Source organism: Festucalex cinctus, chromosome 14 (assembly GCF_051991245.1).
Source record: "Festucalex cinctus isolate MCC-2025b chromosome 14, RoL_Fcin_1.0, whole genome shotgun sequence".
Taxonomy (NCBI): domain Eukaryota; kingdom Metazoa; phylum Chordata; class Actinopteri; order Syngnathiformes; family Syngnathidae; genus Festucalex; species Festucalex cinctus.
Window position 1 is genome coordinate 21,282,015 of NC_135424.1, and position 24,863 is coordinate 21,306,877.

General features: G+C 41.3%; 3 protein-coding genes across 8 annotated transcripts in view; 1 reads left to right on the forward strand and 2 right to left on the reverse strand.

Moving 5' to 3' along the window:
- Nucleotides 1-5,796, reverse strand: part of dlg5a (discs, large homolog 5a (Drosophila)) — a 53,566-nt gene extending 47,770 nt beyond the window's left edge. For all 5 annotated transcript variants that reach the window (XM_077494910.1, XM_077494908.1, XM_077494907.1 and 2 more), the window contains exon 1: nucleotides 5,008-5,796. In XM_077494910.1, the coding sequence (XP_077351036.1) occupies nucleotides 5,008-5,314 (307 nt within the window). In that variant the 5' untranslated portion in view covers nucleotides 5,315-5,796. The remainder of the gene's footprint in view (nucleotides 1-5,007) is intronic.
- Nucleotides 5,797-9,630: 3,834 nt separating this feature from the next.
- LOC144000851 (annexin A5-like) lies at nucleotides 9,631-17,749 on the reverse strand. Of its 2 annotated transcripts, none has more exons than XM_077494529.1 (15): nucleotides 17,582-17,749; nucleotides 15,753-16,043; nucleotides 15,348-15,430; nucleotides 14,117-14,317; nucleotides 13,947-14,034; nucleotides 13,297-13,391; nucleotides 12,897-13,010; nucleotides 12,602-12,692; nucleotides 11,833-11,912; nucleotides 11,657-11,713; nucleotides 11,479-11,572; nucleotides 11,302-11,397; nucleotides 10,781-10,839; nucleotides 10,331-10,453; nucleotides 9,631-10,245 (listed from the first exon to the last, which is right to left on the reverse strand). In XM_077494529.1, exons 2-15 carry the CDS (start codon nucleotides 16,039-16,041, stop codon nucleotides 10,186-10,188), a joined length of 1,530 nt encoding a protein of 509 aa, XP_077350655.1. In that variant the 5' UTR covers nucleotides 16,042-16,043; nucleotides 17,582-17,749; the 3' UTR covers nucleotides 9,631-10,185. The 2 variants fall into 2 exon arrangements, with proteins under 2 accessions (XP_077350655.1, XP_077350654.1); XM_077494528.1 differs by having other exon boundaries at nucleotides 14,117-14,461.
- Nucleotides 17,750-18,662: 913 nt separating this feature from the next.
- The window catches only part of zcchc24 (zinc finger, CCHC domain containing 24), a 47,719-nt gene continuing 41,518 nt past the window's right edge, over nucleotides 18,663-24,863 (forward strand). The window contains exons 1-2 of the mRNA XM_077494530.1: nucleotides 18,663-19,133; nucleotides 23,460-23,660. Of these exons, the coding sequence (XP_077350656.1) occupies nucleotides 18,891-19,133; nucleotides 23,460-23,660 (444 nt within the window). The 5' untranslated portion in view covers nucleotides 18,663-18,890. The remainder of the gene's footprint in view (nucleotides 19,134-23,459; nucleotides 23,661-24,863) is intronic.

A 24,863-nucleotide genomic window follows, 5' to 3' on the forward strand; every position in this document is an offset into this window, starting at 1 on the left:
GGAGCTGCCGGACCGCAGCTGTGCGGAGCCGGTGTGGATTGACAAAAAAATTGACCCGTCCGGAGCACGCAGTCAAGACGCACCGCACCGCAACCGCAGTCAGTGAAAACCCGGGGTTAGCTGACTTCTCCTGCAGTCATGATGGCAAGCGCGGACAGACACAGCAATGGTGCTTCAAGCCGCTCCCGCTTCTCTCGTCACCAGTTTGGAAACATTTTGCGTTCCCGGTGAGTTATGTCGACAACGTTCACGTTGTCGATAAAAAGACCACAGTTTGCAAGATATGCTATGTGTGCGTACTGTACTCGGCCACGGGAAACACGACAAACATGACGGGACATTTACGCAGGCATCACAAAGATTTAGATTTATCAAATTCAACTAGAAGTGGGAAAACAACGGTCCAACCAACTATTTCATCCTCATTTACAGTGAAACTTCCACACACTTCAGCTCGCGCGAAAGCTATAACTAACGCCATAGGTCTATATAGCAGCAGACCTGCACCCTTATTCGGCGGTGGAAAACGCTGGATTCAAACATTTAATTAGTGTACTTGAACCACGCTACAGTATGCCCAGCAACTGTAAATGTTGGGATATAGTTTGTTCAGGCTGTATTTGTTCCATGACTTTGGATACAATATATTTTTTGTTGTTGTTGCACATTATTTTAAGAGGAACGCACAGCACACTGTTGTAACCAAAAACAGTCAATAGATGGCAGGCACCCACTGTGACTTTTTGTTTTTGTTTTTTTATTTTTTATTTTACACTTCAGTAAGAACAAGACGGTTAACTTTATATTGTAAATAAATTCTTTGAATTTGATCATTCCTGCCTAATGTCAATTATCATATATTACATAAATTTACACAAAAATAATATGGAAATTGCATCACCTATATGTAGCCGATCTTTTGAAATAAGATTTACTGTACAATGAATAGAACCAATGATCATAGACTAGCCTTAGCCTACAGAAGCATATGCCTCTGTGTTATAAAGTGGGGGAGCGGAGAAAAAAAAAAAAAATCGAAAAAAAAATCGAAAAAAAAAATCGAATCGTGACCCCAAAATCGAAATTTAAATCGAATCGTGGAGTTGGCGAATCGTGACACCCCTAATGCTAACTACTAACTAGTAACCCACATGTTGACCACCAACTAATAAAGGCAGTGAAACCTCTGTAGTGGAGTGAGCCGACGTTATCTGGTACTGTGGGTGCATGTGCGTGCATGCAGGCTCAGCTGGCAAAGACAGCCAGGCATCATGCGAGCTCGACGAGCAGAGAGCAAGTCGCTATCAGCGAGATTCATCACACACTCATTTACTCTCTGCGCCTCACACGCCCTGCGCCCAGCTGAAACGACGAACAGCGACGTTCTGGAAAGGTTGTGTTGCGATATACATTGCGAGTGCCAGGAGGCCTTGTCTTTGCTCTCTGCTTCTCAAGTGCACTTAAAAGGCAGTAATCACATCAACCGAATCGCTACAGCTAAGATAATGAGAATAACATTTGAGAAAGAACACTCAACACTCGAATCGGAACACGGGCGGCCAAGGAGAGAGCGGCGGCAGAAGCAGAGGGCTGCAAAGGCGTGATAATAGCGTGTCTTCCAACGACAATGTACTCCAGCCAGAGAGGAAAACACACGGCTTAATCCGCTCTTGAATAACTACAGGCTGATGAACACCCTCTCTCCTTGTACATGGCGGGTCAACGCGCTCAAAGTACATTATTACGCCTTTAGGGATACAATGATATGTCAACGGTATTACCGTATTTTTTTTACTTTTATATTATTTACTTTTACCACCTTTGGAAAAGGGCTGGAAAATTAATTAAATTGAAATCTACATCGCAATGTAGTAGAGAAAAAAAAAACGACAAAAAAAAAGAATAATAAAAAAAATAAATAAAAAGATACCAAGCCTGCAGTTTTGGAGGGGGGACTGCTTCATTTCAGTCAGTAAGCTGTATTCATTGCTTCATGGGAACTAGGGATGGGCGAGTACCAATACCAGGTATCGGTATCGGGCCGATACCGGCCGTTTTTCAAGTACTCGAGTACTCGTGACGCAGACGAGTACAAGCGACCGATGGCATAGGGGGAAGACGTTAAGTGAGTCCTCCTTGCCTGTAACTGGCGCTAGCTTGCAGCAGTTTTTCACCAAAACTTCACCGGTTTGGAAATACTTCAAAATTTTGAATCTTAAACTAAAAGAGCATTTTTGTGTTTTATTTTGAGCGTTAAGACTATTGAAGAGTGACTGTGCTGTTTTTTTTGTCAAAATTAAAGGAAATATATTTGTTTAAAAATATCTTTTAGTGATATTTTTTATTTGTCAAAATGTACTACTGGTATCGGCAGTTGGTATTGGTATCGGTGAGTACGGAGGGTCTGAGTATCGGTATCGGTCTGAAAAAAAGTGACATCGAACATCCCTAATGGGAACATGACAAATTGAAGTGATCAAGATGCAGATTTGTTTGAATTATTCTTGTAATCGGACTTTACTTATAGTGACTTGTTTGGTAGACTTGTGTCAAGTTGTTGTAGTGAACACTTAAAAGGGTGCACATCAACGTGAACTTCTGAACATGTTCAAAATTTCCAAACACTTTACAATTGTTTCATACGAACGTTTGACAGACGTTTCCGGCCTTGAACGAGCCCTGACGAGAAATCAACATTCGCTTAGCCTGGCAAGCCATGTGCAGAAGGTTGGCTAAATTTCCTTGCCAAGTTCAGCAACATCACCTGGTTAAAACAAGTTTTGATCTTCACTGATTGGTCATTTCCACTATATGTTTGGTTAAGTTTGTCGCGCCTCAGAAATGTACTTGATCGCGACCGTGTCCAGACTCACTTCTAGTACAGCGATGAGTCTGGTTTCCAGGCTAACACTCGCTACCTTCGTAAATGTTCACAGGTGTTGGCCTCTCAGTGGAATACGGACTCCAGATTCATGCTACTACTCGTGTTGCTAACTTGCTAATGGACACAACTCATTGCAACTCACTCAACAACAGTGTCTGATAGGTTAGCCAAATAAGAACCATGACACCCATATCACTCACACAGGCAGGCTTCACCTTTTAAAGCTATACTAACTAAACGTCACAAATACTACAGTACAATGTGATGATAGTGACCCCAACTTGGCAGAAATAACACCTGCACATTATTGCGTTTAATAATTAAAAATCACTTTTTCACATTAATATGTTTAATAATGAAAAGACAGTTTTTATTTGATGAATGGTAAAATGTGTCAATGCACTATTCTAAAAATATTGGATAGCTACCGCTCTACTCGATAATTGTACCTGGTTTTGACAGTAAAAATGCACAGATAGCCAGTAAGTACCACACAGTGGAAAAAGGGCCATTCGGAGTCACGAGTAGCTACCACAGAGTCCCGAAATGACCCCTTTTGGAACTACATTGTACCTTAAGGGACAGAAAACATGTCAAGAAACCCCACATCCCCGAGACTCGCCTATGAGTCAAATCACAGACAATGTTGGCAGCTGCATTAAAAAATGAACAGTATTTCAGGATCAGCGTTAATCCGCAGCGGCAACAATCAATGTGAGAGGTATTACGGCTTGGGGAAGGATTGGCAGCAGCAGACCTAAACGTTTCAAACAAAGCTTCTCCTATGCCAAAACCAACGGGGTGGGGAGTATCTACATCTCCTGCTTACATTTGGGTCTCTTGGCCCATCCTGCTTAGAGGCATGATGCCGGTTGTGAGTAATCCGGCGGCAAAACTAGACGAGTGCTCGCACATGGTTGCTTTGTCCGAGGCACGACTACAGTTGAAAATTTACTTTCATTAAGGCGTGGATTTATTGCGGCGCTGAAGGTAAATCTGGTGAACGCTCACAAGCGCGCACACATGCGGCCTATGCATGTGTGCGGGTTGACGCGGTACAGCCGTACGCCCGTTGTCATGGAAACAAGTCAGCCAACCTAATGTGCCGTGACCGCGGCACGCCACTGACGGCAAACTTGATGTTGATGTTGCTGAACTGATGCTGGGAATCGCGTCGCACACTGAACGGATGTCGCTTGTCAACCAAGAGTCTTTTCGCATGAATCACAGGTAAGGCCATTGGGAATATAATGCATATGTACACACCAATTGGTTTTATACTGTATATTGCACGGGACATAATACTACAGTACATATTTACTTACAGGATACACCTTGGCCTTGCCAGGAAAAAAAAAAATATTGAAATGCTACATAAACATTGCCTCTACTAAGGTTTTATAATGGTGAGCCCTGCTCAGAACAGTGACCTTGTAGTTTGTTTTCTGAGTTCAGAGCTCGCTTTTAACAAGTTTGCGCATACAGTGGACCAAGCATGCATTTTTTTTTTTTTTTTGAGACACTGGGAGCACACACCACACACACACACACACACACACACACACACACACACACACACAATAGAACCAAAACTGGGGAAGACAAGTAAAAGAATTCTTGACAATATGTTGTATCTGACCCCTAATAAGTCTAAATACAGCATTCTGGTTAATGTTGCATTAGTGGAATATAAATTAAGCAGAAAAAAATCCACCAGTTTTTAGCCATGTCACTTGCAGTCACCCGTCTTGTTTGGTCATGTGACATCGCAAGCAGAGCCCTAATTCTCTCTTTGTGGGTGAGGTCTGTGGCAGATTAAAAAAATAAAATAAATAAATAAATAAATACATACATCTTCAAGATTATGTGAAAAATCCTTGTTGTGTGTGTCCCAGGCCTGACGGAAAACTTGTGGCGAGCTTTAGTGGCCCACATACAATTATGTGGAGGGCCAGATACGACCCGGGAGCTTCAAGTTTGACACCAGGAAGACTTCAAATTAGAAAATTGATGGATTGTAATTCTGCAAGTAGATCATTCCCCATGCTTTACAACAGCGTTGCTGTAGAAGATCACCCAGGTCACAGCCAACCAAAAGCCCCAAGACTGAGCGCGCTTCCTACCGGTGTTGTGGTCCATGGGCCCGCCGCCGTTGTTACCCCCGAAGAGGGTAGCGTGTAGGTCGGGGTACGCCTTCTCCAGGGCCACGCACAGGTCCAGGAAATGGTCGCTCTCCTTGTTCGTCAGCATCTTCAGCAGGAGCTCCACTTTCTCCGCGCTGGACGAGCAGTTCTGGTCCAGCTCGAAGCGGTCGAGTTGGCTGAGGGCGCCCGAGACGACGAGCAGCTCGATGACTCGGTCGGCGTCCGTGATGGACTCCACTAAGTTCTGGTGGCACTGGTCGAGCAACTCTTTGTGCTTCGGCTCCATTGCTACGCGCGGTGGTAGTTGCCCCCCACCACCGCCGCTGACCCTCCTCCTTAGCTTCCCCAAAGCTAACGCGGTGGAATATCCGTAAACGATCAAAAGTACCGAGAGATTATGGAACTTAAGTTAGTTCGCCGGAGCCGAAGCGGCATCTGGACAGCACGGTTTATAGCATAGTAGTGGGAAAGGCACACGGAGCCATATTGGTTGCCCGGGGCTGTTGACTGCACTAAACAGCGATACATTGTCCCATCTTACTCGCGTGTGGCAATTCACGTCGTCTTCCGCCTCCTTTCAGAGTACCGACACATTTTTCTCACCCTCTCTCTCTTCTCGAGAAGCATTTAACGCGCCCTCAGACGACTCAAATGGGAAGGGGGAGGGAAAGTCAGAAAAAAAAAAAAAAGTCATGGAACTCCGCCGCTGAGCCTCTGCTCCACTGTATCCTCCGCCATGTCTGTGCAACTCAGCAGCTGCTGTCCGCTGTCAATCAACGCGCCGTCCAACGCCCGTATATGGTTAAAAAGGCGGAGCTACACAAAACCACGCCCGTTTCTTCAATGGGCGTGAACGTGACCTCGCGTTACGTCAAAAAATTGAATAAAAAAAAAATGACGACGGAGTTGCAGAACAGAACAGAGAAATGGTGTCAGAGTATTTATTTTTTTTCTTCAGGCCGCCTCCGTGAGGTAATTGTGCTGATATGCGTTTACTTAATATATGTACAGTATTTAGTACTGATTTAACAAAACCATCTGAAGAATTGGTTAGATGCCCATAACATAATAAAACAATAATACAATTAGCAATAATTTAAAAATACACATGTTTACGAATATAACAATTATCAGTGTTATATAATAAATAATAATAATAATAATAACGATGATGATAATAATAATAATAATAATAATAATAATAATAATAATAATAATAATAACGCCCTTTACATTTCAGGGAAATCTCAAAGTGTTACAGTTGGGGTTTTAAAAAAAATTACAGTAAACTGTAAGAGTTTTAAGTGCACTTGTGATATATTTTCAGGCATAATTGGCAATTTTTAAAATTCATCCATCCATCCATCCAGTGAAGACCAATTAGCACATAAGTAAATTATACAACTGCGATTGGCTGGCAACCAGTCCAGGGTGTACCCCGCCTACTGCCCAGAGCCAGCTGAGATAGGCTCCACCACACCCCGCGACCCTTGTGAGGAACAAGCGGTCAAGAAAATGGATGGATAAATTATACAAGAATTGAAATAGCAATAAGTAAAAATATATCATCTATAATTATATAAATGTATAACAATTAAAATATTTTAAGAATTACCTAAGAAATCTCTCTAAGAAAAAAAAAAAAAAAAAAAAAGAATTTAAGAATTACCAAAAGTACAGTACATATATACACAAGTATTCATTTCTTTGAATTGAAATTCACCCGATGACCCTGGCTTCTTCACTGAGGATATCACCAAGTAAGTTGCACCATTCAACCAGATGGAGTTTCTTTAAACTATTTGTATTATATGGCATCCAACTGGCTAAGTCTTAATCATATGCAAATGTTTGATCACTTCTTTCTATATTCAACATTTTGAAGTGTAAAATGTGCAGATTAAAAAAAAAAAAAAAAAAAAAAAAAAAAAAAAAAAAAAAAGATTCCATGCTTACATAATGATGTTGCTATTGCCACAGGCGTATGCACCGTGTACCATCAAGCTGCAACACTGCAACTGATTTCCCCATATGTGTGTGTAGACTTTGAAAAGCTACACGAGTGCTGACAAATGATATTAGCATTTGTGAAATACAACAAGAAGATGATGGATGCCGTCCGCTCTAAAGATTGTTGGCACAGAAGCAGCCGTCTGCAGGCGCTTACCTCTCTCAAAGCGTGACCTTATTCATGCATGCACTGAATCTCATTGTGACATCTCCAATTCCCTTCCTCTCCTTCCCCCACACTCCCTCCTCTCGGTCTGCCATGTTGGCTCCACGCACAGCCTGTGCGATTTGCTTCCCCTTTAGATGAAAAATTAATAAGGATTCATTCATATCAAAGGGAAGCAGGTCCCTGCTGCAGACGCAGAATGGGCACTCTGGAGCCTTTTTTTCTGAGGATACAGAAAACAGACTGATGCCTTTCATAGTATAACATTGTTTGTGTTGCATTTAGATGTTGATTCCCGGGCCCTCTGATGATTTACTGAGCGCTTGTTTAACAGATTTGGTTATCAGACGGCTCAGATGAGAGATGATGATATCAGTGGAACCTCAAACGTGGAACAAAATATATTCTGTAACCCAGTTGTTCTAATTTACTTCTTTCCAAAGATGCCACAATTCGGTAGGCAACTCAACCCCAGGCCTTGATTGAGTTTGACACCTGTCGTTTATATACTCATTAATGTAAAGCTTCACGACATTTGCTGACATGCCACCAATGGTTTGGTGTGTTGGACTTAACAACACATTTTGACAAGAAATTATGTTAAATTCCAAATTGTGCCATATTTTGGGGAATTCAACTTCCACCATCTGTTCTCCATCCGCTCCATAAAGATGTCAACACATCTTATAACATGACCTTATTTAGCGTATCGTTAATGTTCTCCGATGGGTGTTTAGCTATGTTTGAAGGGGCTCGTAATATAACTGACATGATGACAAGGAAGGACATTATCGGTGTCCTTCGGCATCACTCTTACATGACTGCATGACATAATTATGCTGAGGGTGTTCCCAGAGGGATTAGATGAGACATCAAATTAAATAACTCAGTTACGATTATTATTAGTATTTTTAATTATGAGTAAATTACACTTGCTTCATTTTGATACCTGCAACAAATGGGCAACTGATCATAAGGAAACGTGATTACACAGGCAGACACAACTCATCGCCTTGCAAACTGATGGGATGGCGCCTTTCTTGATTAAAATTATGACTACATGATTATTGTCTCAGCATGGCAAAAATGTCTTCAAGTCATCTGAAGTCAGCATGTCAGGGGAAAAAGGGGTTTGCCCAGACATTGTATATTTGTTTAACATGACCCAAGCAGCTTATAGATGCCATTAATTTCCCCTCCCTCCACATGATTATTGGTTACACTGTAGCCAACTGAGTGCACCGCAAAGTGCTCAACAGCATTTTAAGTGAGGCTAACAGGATTCGATAGGGTGCAGCCACATACAAGCCCAGAGGAAACCATTTGTTTACTTATGTGGTCATTTATACTTATAAGAATAATCGGCAAGTGATTAGCACATCTGCTCCACAGTTCTGAGGTTTTAACGCCAGAATTGGCCTTCCTGTGTGGAGTTGATATGCTCTCCCTTTGTTTGTAATTTTTTCCTCCAGTTTCATCCCATGAAAAAAACAAAAAAAAAACACATTATGTTCACTGAAAATTGTAAAATTATCCATTGATGGATCAACAAGAATAAAATGACGTCAAAATAATTCACATAACAGGAATCTATCAGAATGTATGCAGATATGCAGACCAGCCACAGCCTTGTGTAAAGAGTCTTGTGTCATTCTCACTTGTCTTTTGCTGCCCTCTGCTGGCAAAGAGTCATCAAGACAAGGGTGAAGCGAAAATAGCCTGTAAAAGATATCACATTTGTTTTTAAATACATTATACATTCTTGAAAATAATTAGAGAAAACATGCAAAGACTGAGGATTATGTAGTACTTCATTGTGGCGATTTAGTGTTGTTTTTTTTTAATGTGGCTAAAATTGTGCTATCGAGTTCCCCTTCCCTATACACTCTTAACAGCCAGCTAGCAAGAAATGCAAACAACCTGAACGAAAGCAATAATAAAGACCTAACAGTTAATATCATGTGGACTGGGGCGATAGCCGCTTTAGAGTGCCTCATTGTTGGCCCTGTGTCCATGCACTTCATGGTGGGAAGCGCCAGCGTGTGAACAGGGGCTTGGCACTTCAGAGTGCCTCATTTTTAAAGCGTGGAAACGACCCAGTCCAGCCACCAAATTTTATTGGCGAGTCAAACATGTAATTAGATGAGAGCACACATTTTTCATTGTCATCTTCATAGTCATTGGTACAATACAACATTGTTCTGTTTTGGAGATGGAGGCTCGTGATTGTTTGGGAAAATATGGTTGTGTGTGCATTGTGTTTTCAAGTAAACCATACATGAAGAGCAGCAAGAACACACTTTGCCTTTCTTTCTCTTCATTTTGTGTGGGTTCTCACATTTTACAAAATGGTTAAGACTGTATTTTGCGTGAAAGCAATTTTATGAGCTTTTGGGTGGAAGCAATTTGATGAGCCAGAAAAGGGGTCAGTTGTCAGTGTTTATTTTCTGACACTTGTGAATATAAAATTCCAGGCAAATGATTGAAATAGATGGTGTCACGTTCACATGCACCTAAACTACAAAGCGCAACAACAGTAAGGAAAATGTCAAAGTAGACTTACAACAGAGAATACATGGCCTAGTGTGATATGTTATGGCACTTGTGCATTTCAATTCAGCATTGTTGAACATTAAACTTTTAAAAGCAGATATAACATCTGCTCATAAAGGCACATTTACAATTGGTGTACTACTGCAAGAATGGGGATCCAATAAACAATATAAACATTTTAAAAATATAAAGCTTTTTTCCTCACATGTAATGCATTAAAACACTTAATTTGAACTCATATTCAACATTAAAAAAACAAAAACCTTTTGTGTGCATTTTGTATTGCAAGTGGCCATGTGAGGTTACAACCGGGTAAACATTGAGGACACTGGCACGGCATGCATTTTTGCAGCTTGTGTATACTGTATTGCTTTGATAATATAAAGCCAAAACAGATTACTATTGAAGGCACGTAAAATGTGATTGCTTCAGTCATTGCCGCCACACAGCTTGAGAAGGAGCTTCTTGTAGTCCCCTGATGTGTCGCCCTGTTATGAGATAGGAAAAACATTTGTATCCAACCCAATCATTCAGCTTTTCATTTGGCCAATCAAGCTCAGTAATCATACTTACAGAGATGTCCGTGTACAGCGACTTGCGGTAGTTTTTCACATATTCCTGGCGGATATCCAGCATGTCCACCTCGGAACGCGACACCATGATTCGGATGAGGGTGGTGTCTTTAGTACCAGCTCCCTACGCACGCACAAACATCATGGGAATGAGTGAAATGGTCCATTTTCCTTGTATGTGTATTACGCTACCTACAGACTAGTCGACTACAACTACTATTTTTATTTTCTCTGACTGGAAATAGCATCACACTACAGTGGGAGAGCCAAGTCAATGCTCTGCTTAAATTCAGTGTATAAGCTGATGATGCTTTATTTCAAAGCATTCCGTGATTATTATTTTTACTTTACTGAAAAAAATATAGCAAAGACATCATCGACATCGACTCAGTTGTCATCACATTAACAGCGGGGAAAAAAAAAATCTTCCGTCATGCAGAATGAGTCTCACCTTCATAGCCTTGTAAAGTCGCTCAGCAAAGTAGGCAGGTGTATTCTTAATACACTTCACTGGAATAGAAAACATATGTCCATAACACTAAATACTTGCCATTTAATAGCAATAGAAGAAGATGTATCATCACAAGATGAAAACGTAATGCAACACACTTAAAACTGTATTCCAACAAAACTGGAATATCATGCAACATGCACACTGCAGTGCACACAATGAAAATATATTTGTGAAAATTGTAAAATAAGAGTTGACTGATTGAAATGAAACATCTAGAAAAAACACGTTAAATAGGTTACAGTACCACAACCCTGATGGTAGCAAAAACAATAGGAGGAAAAAAACAGGGCGTTATAACATGCGGAAAATATTTTACACATGAATGCTGCATCTGTGACTCAGTTTAGACATACTCAACATGTCATGAAACTGATTATGTAAAACAAATCTGTGCTCAGAACATTTATGTGGCAGGGTGATGACACTTGCTGGTGTTTTGTTTTTGGTTTTTTTCTTACCCACAGCCAACATGCCACTCTCCAAGTCTCCTGACATCTCCCTGCTGATGCTCTTCTCGATATCCCTGCCACACATCGCCTGGTACTCCATAAAAACTACATGTGACACAACAATACACTTGAGAGGAGGGATAAAATAATGTGAAAAAAAAAAAGTACATTTATTTTAATGCCTACCTGCCCTGAGATGGTTTTTGCTCCTGGCACATAGGATGGCATTAAATTTGGATTCGTCCGTCCCCAATTTGTTCTCTCCAGCAGCGTACAAAGCCTAGGAGGAGAGCAGAAAACATATTTACGGTACATAAGTAATGATAAACAGACATATGAATACTTTGTGTAAATCAGACTGTACCTGAGCATCTTGCTTAGCCAGTGAGATGTCGACCTTTGGTCTTTCATCTCGATTACCCTATAGAGAAGGTGGAGAGGAGAGAGAGGAGAGAGAGAAAAAAAAAAAAAAAAAAAAAAAAGACTTGAGGGTCTCCTTGTAGTCACAGACAAATATTTGAGTAGGTTTCGTTGTTGTACCTGTGCAAGAGAAATCAGGAGCCTACGGAAGTGTCCTGAGGTGTCACTGCTGATGGCATCCTCCATAGACTTCTTGAATTCTAAATTGAGGGAATAACACAAATGATTGATAGTGGCGTATTTGGTTGTAAACCCAAATGTCAGTTTTAGCCATAATGTGCGGGCAAATCCATTAAACTATACTCAACTGCTTTAAGAACAGACATTGCTATATACAAAGTGCTTTTTTGTTTTCAAGTTAATACATTTTACATTAGGTAATAATAAGAAATAGGCGAGTGAATAAATACATAAATAAATGCAAAAATAAGTAGACTAAACATCAATTTCATACACACCACAAAACACCAAAAACAAGTCTCATGGTGCGCCAAAATCTAAAGAAGACAGATGTGTTTTAAGACGTGTTTTAAAAAAGGATAAAGAGGGGGATTGCCTAATATTTAGTGGAAGGTCATTCCAAAGGGAGGGACCGGCAACAGCAAAAGCTCGATCTCCTCTAAGCCTCCGTTTAGCCATCGGTACCTCCAATTGAGTCTGGTCTGCTGACCTGAGACCCGGGCAGTAGAACCACATTTTGTCACATTATATCACTTTTGGGAGTGTTTGATTTTGTCATCTGCTGCAGTGAAAACTCCAAAGTGAGATTGATCATTTCAAGGAAGTATAACCTCCAATGAACACTCACAAAGCTGGATGTCGCCGATCTTATCAATCAAACTCTGAACATGGCGATGAGTAGTGAACCTACCGGCCTGAACTTTCTCACCTGTTTTGTAAATACGAGCTATCTCCTTGATTTCGGCATTGGAACGAGACGACAGGATCTCTATCAGACAGGCTTCGTCGGTTCCAGCGCCCTACAGGGAACACGCAGCAAATAATAATCTCACCTTGCGGTTTGGTCTGAGCACAGTCTTCCTGTCTTGTAATGAATCGTTATTTAAACTGGCAAGAGAAGCCATTTGCCCAGTATTTCATATTTTAATAACATTGCTTATTACATCCCTTTTGTCATTGCTTGTGTTCTCATCCGGACTAATATTTACGATGTAAATGTTTACCTTGATGGCACTATGGATCTCAGAGGCATCAAACTCAGACGGGCTCTTCAACGTGGCCATGACCAGCTTCCTAAAGTCGCCCGACAGTTCAGAGTGGAGGTCCTTAATCAGATCCTGAAAATGGAAACGGGCTTGGAATAACTGAAGTCCGTCATCAATTACTAGAGCTATGAAAAACAAACTATAATGAGCTCTGAGCATTTGTCCTCCAACCCCCTGTCCCGTTTCCTGGCAGCACCTGTCACTTGCTTGTCAACTAAGCTACACTTGCCTCTCCATATGGAGAACGCTGCCAACACTATTTTAAAAACTGTGGCTTTTCTCATTATAGAAACACACAGCCCCTGAGCATGCTAAAAGAGTGTGTTAAGAATACGCATGGATGGGCGGGATGTTCTACCTTCCCATAGGAAGTTTTGTAGGCACGGAGCAGAGGAACACGCTGCTTGTTGGAGCGACTCCCCAGCAAGTCGATGATGGCTTGCTCATCAGTTCCTGCACACAAACCACGTCAATTAGTTCTTCACCTCAAAATTGATATGAATCAATTAATAAATACATTTAAACTTTACAACAGCTGTATATATATTAATGCTAAATAAATGTTTTTAAAACACAATGTAAAGAACCGATTAGATTCCTTTATGGCCACACAGACAATTTGAACGTGTAAAACCATTGCACTTATTATATTGATGATATTTGCTACAAATTATCATAATGAACAGTTGGTGGAAGTATCCAACCCTTTGCTGTCGGAGATAAATTAACTGTTGTGACCCTGATTTCACGTGTTCTCTTTGTGAAAAAGGATCGTCTTGGCCTCCGTTTGAAGGAGAGCTCAGAAATACTACATAATGTGTACCGTTTAAATGTCTGATAATGTTGGTGCCTGTCCTGAGACCATAGAATAACCTTATGAACAGGTGGCGTCCTAAATCTGTTATGACACTGTTTACATAGTCAAATTCCATGAAAATTATTGAGTGTGGGTTTGACCTGGAGAAGAGCTTCACAAACAGATAGTGGATAAACAAGGCAGTCACTCACCAAAGCCCTTCATGGCCTTCCTGAGGACCTCCACATCTTTGAGAGGGTCCGCTCCAGGGAAGTCTTTGATTGTCCCTCTGAACCCTTTCTGCAATCACACAAATCCAATTTGGCCAAAGCTTTGGCCAATAATCTATGGTAAATTGTCTTTAGAACATGTTGGTTCTCACGTTAACAGGCGGGGCCATCGGCATGGCTCCTCCTCCATAGGCTTGCGATGATGGATTTGGAGAGGGGGCCTTTAGGTACCCCGGCATCGGTGCCGGTGCTGCTCCATACCCGGTGGGGTTGGGAGATGGTGCACGAGGGTAGCCGGGCATAGGCTGTCCTGGGTAGCCCATCCCTGGGCCTTGGGGCATGCCTCCTCCTGGCTGTGGGTACAGGCCATATGACTGTTGGTTAGGGAAAGGGGCACTGTACCCGCCTGGTGGATAGACAGGCGGGTATCCCCTGGGAGCGTAGGCGTACATGGGGTTTGGAGTAAAACACCCTATGCCGTAGCACATCTGGTTGGCCTGTAATTTAAAAAGATTGGCATTCCATAATATGGGCGAAGTTACAACTTTCTAAAATAAATTGAATTGTGTTTGTATGAGACACATCAATTAAAACATTGAAATCAGGGGTGTCAAGCATATGGCAGGTGAGAACACAAAATTTAGTTTTTCACTAAAATTAACTGTTGTTGCTAATTTTGTCAACTGGGGGGCGCTCTGACAACCAATTATGTGACATTCTGAATTCTCAGATTACTCTGCAGTCAAAAATAAATAGGAATATTTTCATAATGTACTTGTAATTATTTGCAAAAAAAAAAAAAAAAAACTACATAATTTGACCTGTCATTATTTATGGCTTTTACTAGGCCATAGATATACTGATCCAGCCCACTTGAGATCAATTTTAGGTGAAAGTGGCCCCTGAATTAAAGTGAGTTTGACAGCCCTGATTTAAATGCTTATGACAGAAATATTCAAACAAATTGCAGCCATGCTATGCAGTGAAATGGGAATCCTGACATCACAAATGAAATGATACAAACAGGACAAACAATCAGAAAAGGGACAGGGTTAAAAATGGGCAAGCTTGAGAGGCCTGGATGCTAATTTTAATGTCTTGATGTAAAATGTTCTTCTTCCCATGCAAGAAAGCAAGAAAGATACGCTGACTGATAAAAAAAAAAAAAAAAAAAAAAAAGCAATGCTGAGTTTTTGTTTTTTATGACGCAAATTTCAAGAACTGACTTACCATAAAGTGTAAAGATGGAATAGCCCAGTTATGATGTGAAATTCATTCTAACTGCAATACTCAATCAATGCAACCATCTCAACATGTCACATTACATACATATAAAAATATTTTCTCAAGATGGAGGTACATTTCTTAATAAACTAAACCTACCATGCCAGTGTTGTATCCCGGGTTGGTGAGGTTGTCCACACCTATGGAGGGATATCCGCCAGGAGGGCCACCTCCCCAGCTGCCTGCAGCACAAAACAAACATTCTACTGTTACCCATATTGCATTGCCTTCAAAATAGCCAACACTTAAGAATATTAGAATGGGACAATGAATGGAGGAATGACTCCTCTTGCTGGAACTTTCCGACTAGTCAACAAGTAGGTGACAGAGTGTGGAACTCAGAATGGGAGCACTGTAGAAGTGAAAAGAGTGGGAGTGAAAGAGCAACAGCAGATGTTTGTTTGCTTTGGGAAGGGAAAAAAAACATACTGTAGGCTACATAAAAAATAAAAAATAAAAAAAATAAAAAACCTTTGGGGGGAGGCTTGTATACGTTCGCCTTACCTGGTGGAGGTGCCGGTGGGTAGCCTCCGGCCTGTGGTGGATATCCTCCTGCCTGGGGTGGGTAACCTCCTGCTTGGGGTGGGTATCCCCCCGCCTGGGGTGGGTAGCCACCCGGCTGGGGCGGGTATCCGCCAGCCTGGGGTGGGTAGCCACCGGGTTGTTGTGGGTATCCACCGGCCTGAGGAGGGTAGGCACCAGGTTGAGGAGGGTACCCGCCTGCTTGGGGTGGGTAAGCACCAGGTTGTGGTGGGTAACCGCCAGCTTGAGGAGGGTAACCGGGGTAACTCATGGCTTCAAAGACAAAACAGAACACAGTAGGTAGGTAGTAGAAAGGGACAAATTATCCTTTATGTCATTTTTGTTCTAGGTCTATATTTGAACGTTTCCAAGGGCACAATTTTTCTGGAAGATTATATCTCTAAAAAGTTATGCAAAACTAACTTGGAGCCATCCCGCAAATCTCACTGGACCTTCACTTTTCAGATCCTAGCGTTAGCTGCTACTGCTACCTGCAGGCTTTCTACTATGTCTTATTACTTGTTATTAAGGTACAGTGTTTTGCTGGTTTTAAAGCAAACCCTCTTCATTTAAGAATGTTTTATTGCATACTTTCAGGTGAATTATCGTTACTTTTACACTTGCATGTCAGTCAAAAATGTTGAAATTAGATTTCCAAAATAGCTTGTGGAATTAAAGATTTTATGATGGCTGTAGTTTACTCTGAAATGGATTAACTTCTGTTTCCTATGGGGAACAAATGTTTCCAAATATATTGGCCGGCCAGCATTCCTGGATCAGAAACTTTTTAGTTTTGCACTGAACAGCAAATCTACCAGTTGCAGTACACTGGAAAGAAACACAAAAAAACAAAAGAGCACTACACTTCTCTAAGGTACACTTTAAACACACTGACAGAGAAAGCATAAATATGCTTTTCTTCTAAGACCACAAGGCAATAATTCATCCTCAAACAAAAGATGAGCAACAGTTGTGAAAACCACTAGATGACCATCTGGCCCTATTTCAAGTACTGTGTAGACAGAAAAATAAACACATAACACTTACTGTTAATATGAGAAAAAGTGAGATTTTTACATTCATCTTATGTTAGCGATCTTGCATTTTTGTGTTTACCTTCCTTGAAAGACACAAAACTTAAACTCGTGTACATAATGAGCTACTTGTTCCGTGTATGACCTCACTGGACTTGCATGCACCACTTAAGTATTTTCCAATAGGTTTAAAAAGAAAAAAATCTATACACAGCGACTCAGTACAACGTGTAACGTCCATAACTTGAGCTTCCTGTTTTATTGTAGTCACGATAAGCGAGTCAACAGAGTCACAATGGCTTACTGTTTAATTAAACACACAGTAGCTATAGTATACTGTACTGCACTGCAGCTTTAGTTCGCTGTGCTGAGGTTTCGCTGTCTTGAAGATTGGTCGGGCCAGATCAACTGTACCTCGGGCTAATACAAATCACTGAAAAATCGCTACATATCGTAACCACTAACCACCACTTAATTATTACTGCGTAAAATGAAAAGGCGTCTCGCTTTATCGCAGTACATAATTAGATGTCTTAAGAGAAAGCAATGAGGAAAAATAGCGCCATGCCTCAGTTTAGCCGTAGAATGTTTAACTCGAGCTAAAGATAAACCTGCAGTGGCCGAGGTAGCGAGTGGTGTATTTAAAAAAGAAAGAGTAACGTACACCTCGAAACGCTTCCCAAAAATAGTCGCTACGTCTCCAGAGATAACTTGTCCGTAAATATTTCAAAACCATTGTCCTAAAAATAAATGTACTTCTGGGGATTAGGAACTTACTTGGGCCTGTTGGACTTCTTCTTCCTGGTCCTCGGCGAGTCGTGCTGCTGGTGAACGACGTTTGAGGCTCGCAGAGGGTGGGTCATTCCAGACAGTTTCTATCTTCAAGGGAGGACCCGCCCACCAATTGATGTGTCACACTTGTGCTGCCTGTCAACGCCGCTGTCATAACATGACAACGCCAAATAAAGTAAACAACGCATTTTTCCACTCACGAGTGCATACGTAAATTGTAATTAGATGGACGTAAAGCACGATTCGCATCCCCGCTATTAATGTTCCACGACGTGATTATTTATTTATTTATTTATTTATTTATTTATTTATTTATTTATTTATTACGCTGCAGGTGTGTTTCCTGAAACTAGAACCGCCCATATAAAATAACCCAATTTCGAAAAAGAAAACTAAATTTGCTCATATGTCATAAACGGCGAAAAATTGTTTCATTATCCAAGTTAGTAAATGATATGCTTCTAAAAAAAAAAAAAAAAAAAAAAACACTTCAATTGCATTTTTTAAGTACACCTTGGTTTCTTAATAATGTGTGTATGTAAATTGGTGTAAATACAGTACAGTACTGTATGTCGGACTGCAATGATTATTAAAATCCGCCACAAGATGGAGCCATTTTGAAGGCTTTAGCGTCTGGTGGGCTCGTCTGCCTGGTTGCTACCAGAAGGATGATTCAGTGGGTGGTATGTAATTTAAGATACCATAGAATCATTTTAAACATAGAAAATGGAGACTATATTTTGACAAAAAAAACATTGGGACAAAACTCCACTGGTTGCAGGTCATCATTAGCGTCATAAAATTGAACTGAAAAAAATATCACACAATCACTTTTGTCACCTCTTTAAAACAGTACATTTGGTGAAAACGCTCGCTGGCTAGTGTGATAAATTACTTTAGTGGTGTTAGGGTGTTCGACGAACGATTTGGCTTAAAACGCCGGTCATGAATATTCATGATCAACCGAGCGCTGATTGGCCAGTGTCCACGGCGACGCTACGTCGGGCTCATTTAATATTCAAAGCAGCTCTCTCGGTCCCGCTGCAATAAAGGCAGATAGCGGACCATTGGGAGCAGGGGGGGAACTTTTTATACTGACATGTTAGCGCAATGACTTTTGACTAAGACTTAACTGGGGCCAGGCTCCGGGCGTGAGGAGCGTATAAGGGCTCTTTTTTTTTCGGGATCAAAAAGCAGAACTCGACTTCTCACCCCGAGGAAAAAAGCCACCAAGAAACGAGTTCCATTGAAAGTAACAGCGGTGGCAAGTCGAGTTCAGCCCTTTGGATTGAAGATGAGCTTATTGTCTGCTATAGACACGAGTGCCTCCGTGTACCAGCCTGCGCAACTCCTCAACTGGGTCTATCTCTCCTTGCAAGACCCCCACCACCAGACCAGCGCCTTTGACGCCTTCAGACCCGAACCCAACTCTTCCCACCCGGATCTCAACTTCAGCAAGAGTCCCGCTTCGGCCGACTTGAGCTCTTCCCTCAACTCCAACTATCTCAACAACTTCTTTCAGCTGCAACGTAACGAGGTGACATTTATGTATTTATTTATTTGTGAAGTGAGTGTGTTTCAAGTGACCGAGCTGATGCATGCCTGTGCAGGGAATGCTCGTGCACGGACTGTTCTGGTAGGATACATCCGCTAGGATATTTTTTATATGGCCCGCGACTTCAGCCACCCTGGTGGTGGTGTTGGGAAGTTTTAGCAACCAGAAGTAGATTTTCTATTATAATTCAGCCATCCTCATGTTAGAAATTCAATTTAGAAAATTACCTATAGTCCTTTGACTCAGATTTTTGCATGCATAAATTGATATGGGGAAAAATCCAACAATGGGACTCGTGTGGGTAATATATTCCTCTGTATTTTTTTTCAAGTTCACATAATTGTGGTGGGCCAAATTAAATGGTTTCAGGGGCCAAATATTGTGCACGGGCCATAGGTTCTACACTGATGTCTTGAGTCATTTGATCCAAGACTCAAGTCAGTCCAAGTTGCAAACAGGAAACAGATCCCAATTAATTTACTCTCACTAAGACTGACACAACTCAAACTTGTTACTGACCTTTTACACAAATAACATGGCGAACTGAGACCCGGCCCAAACTGACTTGCATTGGGCTAAATTAATTTGGTCTAGTTTTAGACTTGGACAGGCCAGCTGAGCAGCAGTCTTATTTTGACCACTTCAAATAGACACGGCCATGCAAACACAAAATCAACTCGTGTTTGCATTATCTATTTTTGAAGCGCTGTGTAATTTTAGGGACAAACATGTTAATGTATGCAGGGTGCGCAAACCTGATACTACAAACTGCACATTGCAAACACACCACTTCACTGAGGTACATTCACTGCTTATATTCCTAGTGTGTTTATTACACTGCAGTTTTAACAACTCAAAGTTGATGTGCTTGTGTTCTTTATTGTGGTTATAGCTCTCGACGTCACTTAACATGAAACAGTCCTCGAGTCGGAAGAATGGGTGTGCGCACAATGCATTACACGCAATTGTGTAATGCAATTCAATCCACATGAGAATAACGTGTTTCAAAGTGAGCGAGCGTGCTGGAAACAGTTTAGGGGCACCGGGGATTTTGCAACTTTCTATGCCGACTACGCCAAGCTAAATAAACCACCGCAGAGATTTGATGAAGAGATGAGTAATGCAGTTGTTTTCAAGACACGAAAGTGCAAACGTCCAAACAAGTTATTGCGGTGTTGTCCAATGGTAGTTTTACATCAACGTAGATTAGTTCTAATTCAAGAAGACGTATGCTTATGCAATAAATCGCTGCAATCTTTCTGTTTTTGTTTCCAAGGTACATTAACCCTAACCTATAGCAGTTTCCTTTCTAACTTCCTGCAGTTTTATGCTAACTCAGGTCACCCACCAGGCACAAGAGCTCCGGTTTTAAAACAACAGAGTGTGATTGCCCCCTGATGTGCCAACACCACCATCTTAAATCTGGGAAAACAAATGCTGATCTCACTTGGTTGCACGGGACATTATTTACTCTCTTTTGTAGTACCTGATGTACACATCACCGAAAACTCAATCAAAATGTGCTCGATCCACCACACGCTTTCACTTAATGATGACTCACCTAACATTTCCCACCATCTTTGTGTGAAATCACTTCGGCTTGGTCTGCCAGCTGGAGAGCGAAACCAAAGAATGAAGTTTTGTGTTTGTCAAAGTAGCACCACAACAACTGCACTAAGCGCATACACAAACAAGTGTGTGTGCGGTAACACATAACACAGTAATACACTGAAAGGCACTGAAAGGTATAGCAGATGGAAAACCTGAGAATGGACAAGGCTGTGATGCTTGATTTACAGTGACAACATGTAATAAATGAACACGGCCTCAAAGCTGGAGCTGGTTAGAGAGTCCACGGCAAACAGACTGCAGATATATAGATCTGGCATGGAGCCGCGGCCAGGTTGCCAAGTTTTAGGTTTCTGTGCAATGCAACATTAAACAGCAACATTATTTCCCAGACACCGGGCCGGATCCCAAAAAATGCTTGACCCTCTGTGATGAGGATGAATTTATCTGTGGATCCCATCAAGCCCACTCACTGGGCCCTTTGCTTTAATGTGGCTTTTCAAGTATTTGTCATTAGAGCAGTTCAATGATTCATCTTTTGATGCCAGATGTAGAGTTTGTTGGTCATCCATGTACAGTACTTTTGATAAGACCAAGGATAAGCATCCATTTCTTTATTTTGTCAAGTTCGATGTAAGTCTAAAGTCTTTTGGTCCAAGTCAGACCTAACGTATTTCTGAATAAGTTTCAAGCCAATTTGAAGTCATTTGGTTGAAATATAAGGTTGAAACAAAGTTTCAACGAGCTGTTTGGCCTCAAGCAGTTGTCTAAGTTTCAAACAAGTGTTTTGATTCAAGATTGGAGACAGTCCTAAACCTTTAGTCCAAATTTTACACATTATACCTCCAGAATAGCAACTGTCTGAACCAAGACACAACTCTAAACTATTTGTTTATGGACTTCGTGGGACCCTAGACTTGGTCCAAAATATGCATTACATGACCAAGGGGATCAAATTAATTTCTACTTGTTTTGGATTATTTACCAAAGCTTGCTTTGGAGAAAAAAACATACATAAGACTTGCTTGTGACTTGGATGAAAGTGATATTTTTGATGAGGGATTTTTTGGGACCCAAGACTGGAACCAAATTAATCAAGACTATAGTTTTATATTGGACCCAAACCCAACATGGAGTTGACATTACGATTGCTCATTGTGTAGTAGCGAATGATGTTCATAAAATAAAAAGCTTAAGCTTTCCATGGTAACAAGCGAGCAATTTGAATCATTAAGTGTGGTTCAAACTTCTCAAGTTCTCTGATGTGCTTTGGGTCATATGTCAACAGTGACAAGAGGCGACTTTAGGACAGTTTTTGGAAAGTGATGTTCACATGATCCCAAACGGCTTTTCTTTAGAACAGAGGAAGGGAAATGAAGCTCAGTGGGCTGCTTACGTCCTGCTATTAATATTCAGATGGCATTTTCAGTGTTGCAGCTGGGTCAGCGGCATGCTTCTCTGCGACAACACAAACTGACCACCGCTTGTTTACCGCCAGCAGTATCTGGTGACATTGCTGATGTTCGGCAGGCTGGCGAAGGAACATGCCTCCCATCTTGTTTACAATGACTCATCCTCTGTAAAGTTCTGTTCTTCTCCTCTGTGAACCTGCTTAGTACTTTTCCAGCTCATGAGCACAGCTGGGACACCCGCCAGATGTTCTGAATTTAATGAGAGAAAAGATCTGGGGGCTTTGTTTTTTTCCTCACTTTTGTTTTTGTCCAGCAGAAATTGGAGAGAACACATGCGGAGGAAATTGCTGATTAAATACAGAATCTTTAAACGTGCAAAAGAGAAATGCAGTGTTTTTTATGATGCCATATGTACAGAATGGTATGCATCACTCAGAGGCCATTGAAATTTAGGGCCGTATTAAGCATCTCTCTCCTTAATATTCATGACTTCTTTAGTGGCTTTTCACACTCAGTTCCTTTCAACTGTCCAAACAAAGTCAAATTGATGAGTCAACATTTTCGTATGTGAACATTTCAGATAAACTTTGATAGCTCTCAAATGAACATAACTGATATGACCTCAGATAGTGGTCTCAGTTCCAATGACTTAGGTCAGTGGAGCAGTTTGCCTACCTGGGCAATGTGAACAGAAAGGGCTCCAGGTTCACCTTTCCTAAAATGGACCAAATGAACTTGCAATGTAAACACAAAAAGAACCATGTGTATTTTCTATTGTTTGTTTGTTTATTTATCTATTTATTTATTTATTTATTTAGTCACATGAGCCAAATGGTTTGAATCAGTTGATGGGTTTGTAAATTTAGAGTTGTGTACGTGAAATTGCTTGGTAAGTCAATCTTCTGATCCGATTAGTTATGCAGTGTAAGACATTTGTTTGTCAGTTATCTTGAACTGAGGTCAGATCACATGATCGCCAGTCACCCCAAGCAAATTACACGAGATTAAATTTGGAACCATACGAAGACCACTGGGAAGAGGGTTAGGGTTAGGTTCAGGTGGTTTGGTTGTCCACATCTGTTCAATTATGTGTGTGTGTGTGTGTGTGTGTGTGTGTGTGTGTGTGTGTGTGTGTGTGTGTGTGTGTGTGTGGAGGGGGGGGGGGCGCTACAGTTTGATTGCAGACCTACGTGCAGACTACAAATGGTTTACTAATGTTAGAACTGTTTCAAATTTAAGATGATGAACTTTAGGTCTGAGTTGAGTTTGTCACAGTACTTGGTAATGTCAGCACCCAGTAGGGTTTAACCTCTCTTCTCTTCCGCAGGCCTTAAACAACAACGTGTATAAGAATGTATCGCCCTATGGCTCCCTGAACAACATCGTGGATGGACTCAACTCGCTGACGGACCACTTCTCAGACCTTTCCCTGTCATCAGAGCCAAGAAAGCCCAACAAGAGACCACCGCCCAATTATTTGTGCCACCTGTGCTTCAACAAGGGTCATTACATCAAAGACTGCCCTCAGGTAAGCCCTGTTTATTATATAACCGACCAGGAGAAAGATCAGCTTTACACAATCGCTTTACACATGTTATTGTTCCCGTAAAATGACGTAGGTGGTGTTTTGTTATAATGATACTCTGTTGATACACGTCTTTTAATCTGTTTCATATGAAAAGCGGACCTTGCCGTAGCCTCTCTCTGGCTCTCTCCCTCATGCTGCCCCTCTCTATCTCTTGTCTGACCTACTTGTAAAACAGGCTAGCCTCTGTCTTCGGAAGTCATGTGTGCAAGTGTGTGTGTATATTTGTGCGCTCGCCTTCCTCTTGACTGCGATGCGTTCAACCGACCGCTCAGAATCATCCGTCATAACCGCCGTAATAAACAAGTCAGGCTAGTTCAAGGGTTAAGTTGTGCATCGCTGCATGGATTCATCACTTAATAGCTCTAAACATGAACAGCTGTCCTCTCTGATTTTGCCAAATGGATTTCATGTATCTGCTCCATTCTTCATGCTCATCGCTGATTCATTCTTGTATAATGCATCGTTCGTTGGCCCCAGCTTTTTGTCATGACCCCAAAGACTACTTCTCATCACCACTCATCCATCAAAGCTTATGAAAATGTTTTTAATCATAAGCTTTAGATGGGGAAATCTCTAAATCAGAAAGTAGATTTGTTTCAGATTGTAATATAACGTCCCCACCTGTGTCCGTCCAAGTAACAATAAATTAGAGAACCTCTCTCAAGGCAATTTCACATAGAAGCGGGATTCAAAGATCATAGGGATATCTTGGATTTACCGCCATGGCAAACAGAACGGGGTACTTGTTTACAAAAAGAAAGTTGCTTCACTGTGTTTCGTCCTGATCTAAAAGGTAATATTGTGATCATTTCACCTGCTTCCCCTCTAATTTGGGTGAGTGGTTCAAGTCGAGAGTCCTCAAAGTGAACGTGGTTGTACACCGTTGCTAAATTAGTGACTTTGACAAGATATTTTGTAATTTGTGAGTATTCAGACCTCTCTAGCGATTTGTTTTCCATAAAGTGACGACAGACATATCGAGTTAACAGAGGTGGGCAAAACCGTCGTTACACCGGCCCATCATTGACAGATGCCCACCTTTTGGAGAGTGCTCCCGTAATTTCAATGAGTGCTTTACGACACAAGGCCCCGTAAAAACAAACAGACTGAAGCAGGTTTACGTCCGTCGATCCGGTCCTGCTC

Coding starts and splice junctions, on each gene's coding strand:
- LOC144000851 (XM_077494528.1), bottom strand. CDS start 16,041: ATGAGTTACCCCGGTTACCCTCCTCAAGCTGGCGGTTACCCACCACAA. Junction 13,392..13,946: donor GAAGGCCATGAAGGGCTTTG/GTGAGTGACTGC, acceptor GTTTGTGTGCAG/GAACTGATGAGCAAGCCATC. Junction 11,398..11,478: donor CAAAAACCATCTCAGGGCAG/GTAGGCATTAAA, acceptor TGTCACATGTAG/TTTTTATGGAGTACCAGGCG.